The 6,019-nt window shown below is 42.8% G+C and overlaps 1 protein-coding gene across 1 annotated transcript in view; it reads right to left on the bottom strand.

Annotated features, from left to right (window-relative positions):
- Nucleotides 1-5,810, bottom strand: part of vwa1 (von Willebrand factor A domain containing 1) — a 38,387-nt gene extending 32,577 nt beyond the window's left edge. The window contains exon 1 of the mRNA XM_020517524.2: nt 5,391-5,810. Within this exon, the coding sequence (XP_020373113.1) occupies nt 5,391-5,496 (106 nt within the window). The 5' untranslated portion in view covers nt 5,497-5,810. The remainder of the gene's footprint in view (nt 1-5,390) is intronic.
- Nucleotides 5,811-6,019: the final 209 nt, after the last annotated feature.

Raw genomic sequence — 6,019 nt, 5'->3', positions numbered from 1 at the left:
CCCTTGACTTGTCCGTCCTCCCTGGACTGACCTATCCCCTCCCTAACTCCCCACCTAGTGTCACCTTTACTGGCTCCATCCCCGCCTCTTTGACCTATCTGTCTCCTCTCCACCTATCTTCTCCTCTATCCACCTTCTACCCGCCTCCCCCTCTCTCCCTATTTCTTTCAGAATCCCCTTCCCCTGCCCCATTTCTGAAGAAGGGTCTAGGTCCGAAACGTCAGCCTCCCTGCTCCTCTGATGCTGCTTGGCCTGCTGTGTTCATCCAGCTCTACACCTTGTTATCTCAGATTCTCCAGCATCTGCAGTTCCTACTACCACTGCATCTCAGAGTTCCTTCATCCTTTAGATAATGTGGTTCTTTTTCATTCTTCCTGCCAAATGGATGATTTCACATGTTCCCACATTATATTTCATTTGCCACATCTTTGTCCACTCACTCTACCTATCAATATATTTTGTCAAATCCTGTCTCCTATCTTTGTGTCATCAGCAAATTTTGGAATCATATCTCCTGTCCTTTTATTTATATAAATTACCAGTATTTGAGGTACCAGTACCAATCCCTGTGACACACCACTTATTACACCTTGCCAACTTGAAAAAGACCCATTTTACAGTTAATCTCGCTCGCTGTTAGCCAGCTAATCTTTTATCCATGTCCATACTCACTCCCTATCCTTTTACATTTCCCATTGTCAAGTATAGCACAGGGGTGCACAGAACGAAGTTCTTTCTACCACATCTTAGTAATGTGCTTCAGTTCAACACTGTACCCTGTGTGACATTGCTAATATGTGGACTGCTCTAATTTTTAAATGCTCTAATGTTTAAAAATGTATTTTCTATACATTTTTGTCCAAAGTTATAAAATCATTCAGCCCAGCTTAAAACATTCAGTCAAAAAAAATCCTAAACTCTTTATAGCAGCATTCTGTTGTTTCTGAAAAATAAAGATTTGCAAGTTTGTTTTCCCTACTAATTTTTCTCAAAGTCTGTTCCACATGTTAAACAATCTTTGCCTAAAGAAGAATTTGTCTTTATTCCAAAATTTACATTTTATCAGGTGAAATCTTTGTTGGCTTGATCTTAAAGAGTTGACAGGAAAGGCATACCCACTGTTGTTGACTCCTTCCAGCTCTTTAACACTCCGAGCAGTTTGCGTGATTATGTAAAACGGACAATGTTGAATTGGTGACCCACTTCACACCCTTTCCAATTTTTTTCTTCTCCTGACTTAACTGGGAAAGTAAAATGTTGGAGGCTTATAATAGGTCATTAATTCAAACTCACCCACTTTATACCATCATACAAAGTCAAAATACCCCCGATGAGTGTCGAGTCTGCTAAGAATCCTACATCACTTTCAGCTCCATTGATAATTACTAAAATACTATCATGGACTAAATCTGCTACTTAGTTTTTTGTTGTAATTCAATATTTTACATGTGAATGAATTAAATTTTATTTACTTCCCTTGAATTGTATCTGTCATTTTTCCAATTGATGATATATTTTATCCAACTCATTCTGTAATTTCAGGGCAGTTTTCTCCAAATTTACTGCATCTCTTAGCTTGGTTCAATCTGACGATCAGTCACTTTGCATTCAGTTTCTGAATTCAGGCCATTTATGTAAATTAAAAATAGCACTAATCTCAACACCAGTCTCTGTCCAAACTAGCATAGTTCTTTCTGCAATCACTCATTTTTCTGACTCTTTGGTCAATGATTTACCTAATCCCAGGGTTTACTCTGGATCACCAGCATATCAAGTTTGATTAGCGGGGTCTTTGCACAATTACATCAAATATCTTTTAGAAGACAATATAGGACTTTCCACAGTTGACTTAAGTTGTCACTTCATTGACAAAATTGAGGGTGTATGTCAGGCAGAATCACATCCTTCTGAATGTTTGTTTACTAAATTATTGTAATGATCAGCATCAAATTCCATTCTGATATCAATCTATTATTATTTTATTTTGAATTAAATAGATCTATAGTTGTGCCTCTGTTTTCAAATACAGACATTAGGTTACCCTGCTTTCAATTTTCTGCTGCCTCATTACTACCTAGTGTCTCCCTGTTTGTGTTAGATAAATCCCCTTTCTGGTCTTGCACAGCCCTCTGAGATAAACAATCATCCATCTCTGAGGACAGATATACTTTGTGCTCTTTTAGCCTGTCTAAAAAGTACAACTTTATTTATTTGAAGTGATAGATTTTGCTTAGACTATTCCTATTTTGGAAGCACATATTGTCCTATCTGAATAGTTTAAAGGAAGGAGTCAGTCAGAATGTTTATGACTTGTGTTCATGTTCAGTTTCAAACCTGTTTACAGATGTTGAAGTTATCAACAACAAATCACATTAAAATAACATCTCTAACACAGCAAAACATTTCAAAGCACTTCCCTGTCCTCTTACAGATATTTAATTTAGATAGAAAATTAGTAAATGAAAAAACATTTAATTTCACTAATGTACCAAGCTGCTGCCTCTATAAATTTTATCGAGCTTTCCCTTTGTACCTCTGACTTCTCTGGCACTATCTTTTAGATTTTGCCTAAATATTAATTCCAGTTTATTTTCCTTTCAACATTATTTATTGTGCTTGTTCTTGAATTTGTTTATTAATCTATTCAAGGTCACATTGTTTAGCTTGTTGATAACCAGGAATGTAACTAACTTTCATGCTCAGCATTATATCTTTAAAAGGAGTTCCACTTGACCTCTGCTGAAGTGCTGTTTCATGACCTCTCCAAAATTGGTGTGTTAGTTAGTTTCTTCAAATTGAGCCCTTTGATGGTCATTTACAATTCCCTTACCCATGTATTTCACTTCATGTTGAACTTGAAACTTCTGTACTCACTATTCTACAACGGGTATAATAACAGCAATGTTTATTTAACAATCAAAATACTGCAGATGCTGGAAATCTCAAATATAATCCAAAAATGCTGAAAGCACACAGCCTGTCAGATAGTAACTTCAGAGAGAAAAACAGCATTGATATTTCAGGTCTGTGAACTTTGAACGGCCACAAACCTGAAAGTCTACTGTTTTTTTTCTCTTGAGACCTGACTCTCAACTGTCTAGAGTGTTAACTCCTGTCAGATTGAGATAAACACTGTCTTTAGGTTTCCAGTAATACAGTAGAACAAGAAGCAGATATACATTACATTTACCAATGCAAAACTTGAAGTCAGGGGTAGATGAAAGTATTCCATTGAAATAAAACTTCCCTGTTCTCACATACCCCTTCCATCTCTTCATTGTACAAATTACCTAGCCTTCTGGAGATGTGTAACAAACTGCTCATGGCAGCTTTAATGAATTTCACTTTTGGGATGTTGAGCCTGAATAATGTCATTAAGAGACTTTCTCCCTTTGACAGAGCTATTTCAGAAATGAAAGCAGCCTATAGTCCAGTTGTGAGGACTGTGTAGATGCACAGGAAATCCCCAGTCTCTTTGATGAGGGTTTATTGCTAGCTGCAATACATTTCCAATCCAAGTTTATTGCTGGCTTGGTCCACAAACAGGAAATGGGCACTTATTGCTTACAAGGGCACCAGCTAAAAACGCACCAAAGTATGTTATCAGTAACAACTTCCCATTGGATTCATGAGCCTTTGTTGTTTTGCTCATGGGGTTGGGGTGTAAAGTCCTGAGGGCTGTACCCAGTGTAAAGTCAAGAGACTGCCCGACTTGAGAGAAATCCTTATCTAGCAGGTCTGAGCTGGTTGCCAGGCTGTAGTTAAAGGGGCCCGAGTATTTGAAATTCTACTGGCAACCACGAAGTGTGATTTAGCATTTTGACCAGGTTATCAGTGTAAGGCACATGGAGTCAAAGAGATGTACAGCATGGAAACAGACCCCTCGGTCCAACTTGTCCATGCTGACAGATATCCTAAATTAATCTAGTCCCATTTGCCAACATCTCAGCCCTGTCCACAAAGAATCAGTTTGGCAGGAAATTCAAGAAATTCCGGTGTCTGTGATACAGAATCATGCTCCATGTCGGGAGGGAACTGTCCCCTTCGCAGTAAAACCGACTGGTGGCAGAAAAAGGAAGGAGTACATTTCTACCATGCAGATCCTGCGAACCAGCCATGAGTGGGGGGTAGGGGCGAGGGGGGAGGGGGGAGGGGGGAATGGGGGGTGGCAGGTGGTCAATGAAATGATATGGGACAGAAAAACATCAGGTTAAGTGGGTCGAGATGCTACATGGTTCTAGATAATCTGACACCAAGCAGTTTACACGGTCTCTGTTGTCCATCAGGGTTCACCCAATTTAGAAGTGCTATCATTGAAAGTGAAAAGGTTTTTTTCGCCCCCAATGCATACTCAACATGGGCCAGGTCAACATCTGGCACACATCCTGTTCCTTGCAGTGCCTGCTGGATGCCACCCACTTCTCTGAAGTGGCACCAAAGTCTCCTCTGACCCAGGGAGAGGAAAGCACAGAGTGGGAGACAGCAAATCAGACAGCCCAGGGGTGGGGGGAGGGGGGGGGGGTGATATCAAACAACTCCCTTCCCCATATCCCTCTCTGCATGACTCCCTCCCTTCCTTCAACATGTCTCCCCCTCCTTCCCTGCCCACCTCCCCTGCCCCCTCATCCCACCACCCTCCTCCCCTCCACATTTCCTCACGACCCTTCCATCCTCATCTCCCCTCCCTTTCCCAAAACCCTCTTTCCCCACGGCCCCTTCCAGCGGGGAAGAGGGAGAAACAGCTGGAACTTTGTTCTCTGAACGTTGCAGCAGCGAGTGCGGGGAGAGTTCCGGCTCCTTTAACCGAGAAAGCTATTGAAATGCCTCAATCCCAGTGAAGCGGTGTCATTTCCGATCTCCTTCTCTGCTGCCTCCCAACCGGGCGGTGTATCTGAACGGAATCAGAGCCCAAACAGGGGGAGAGAGAGAATCCTCACCAGGTGATGTGAAACTCTGAACTATCCACACTTCACAAAATAATCAAGTTATCTTTCACAAACCGCCTATTCTGGGTCACAGCGAGAGCTGTCTCTGGGTCAGGAGGAGTGAAGTTGTCAAGAACGAAATTTCAGGTGTAGATCACTTTCCTCATTCCGCCCCCACCCTGGACCAGGATGAAGACTGGGGTTCACTCCCATTCTAAGGGCTCTCTAACCCAGCCTTGGAGAGGGAATAACTCCCCACCCCGCCACCCGGTCTGAGGAACTGACCATAAATAACATCAATGCCATTCTAGCCGCCCAGTCCCACCAATACACACGCCCTGCACTTTTATACATTGAGAAACTTGACATATTACTGAGATTTGTCTTCAGCTTCTAAAATAGAACTTCTTTCTCAAATGACTAGATTTGAACCAGCACCCTCCCCTCAGATGCGCCCTGGCTCACCTGTGCATAGGAAGATCCAACCGGCCAGCAGGAGGGACTGCAGACTGGTGCCCCGGAGTGTGAGCATGGCGGCTTGCAGCTCCGGACTCTGTCTCTCTCTGCTCATATTCCAACCAGCAACACAGCGGCGCTGGAGTCTCTGAGGGACCGTGCAAACCTCCCGGGGCACATTTCAAAGTGGAGCCGGCTTCCCGTGCCGCTGTGCCGGCGAGTGGAGCTGTTTCCGCCCCGTGCACTCGGGCTAAGAGTTAGAGCTGGAGCAGAGTGAGAGAGCTCTGCAGTGCACTCTGTCTACATTTATTTTGGGTTGAACTCGAGATACAGCGTCACCGCGAACCTGGCACGGTGCCTGCCTGCAAAAGAGAAACAAAACTTAAAAGCTTTGAACAAACCCAAAGTTTAAGCATCTCATCACCCGCAGGAATGAAAGCTAAGGTCTCCCATAGTCCAACGTCCTCACTTCTTACACCTTCAATAACCTCCCAATCACAGAATCAGAAAAGGAGCAGGCCAATCGGCCCCTCGTTTCTACTCCACCAGGTTCATTTACGAAAGCTTGTGTTTTCAAATAAACCTGTTGGACTGTAACCTGGTGTCATGTGATTTCTGACCTTGTCCACCCCAGTCCA

The sequence above is a fragment of the Rhincodon typus genome, chromosome 31, assembly GCF_021869965.1.
Source record: "Rhincodon typus isolate 14 chromosome 31, sRhiTyp1.1, whole genome shotgun sequence".
NCBI classification, from domain to species: domain Eukaryota; kingdom Metazoa; phylum Chordata; class Chondrichthyes; order Orectolobiformes; family Rhincodontidae; genus Rhincodon; species Rhincodon typus.
Note: the sequence above shows the minus strand (reverse complement) of the source record. Positions and strands in the feature narration are given on the sequence as shown.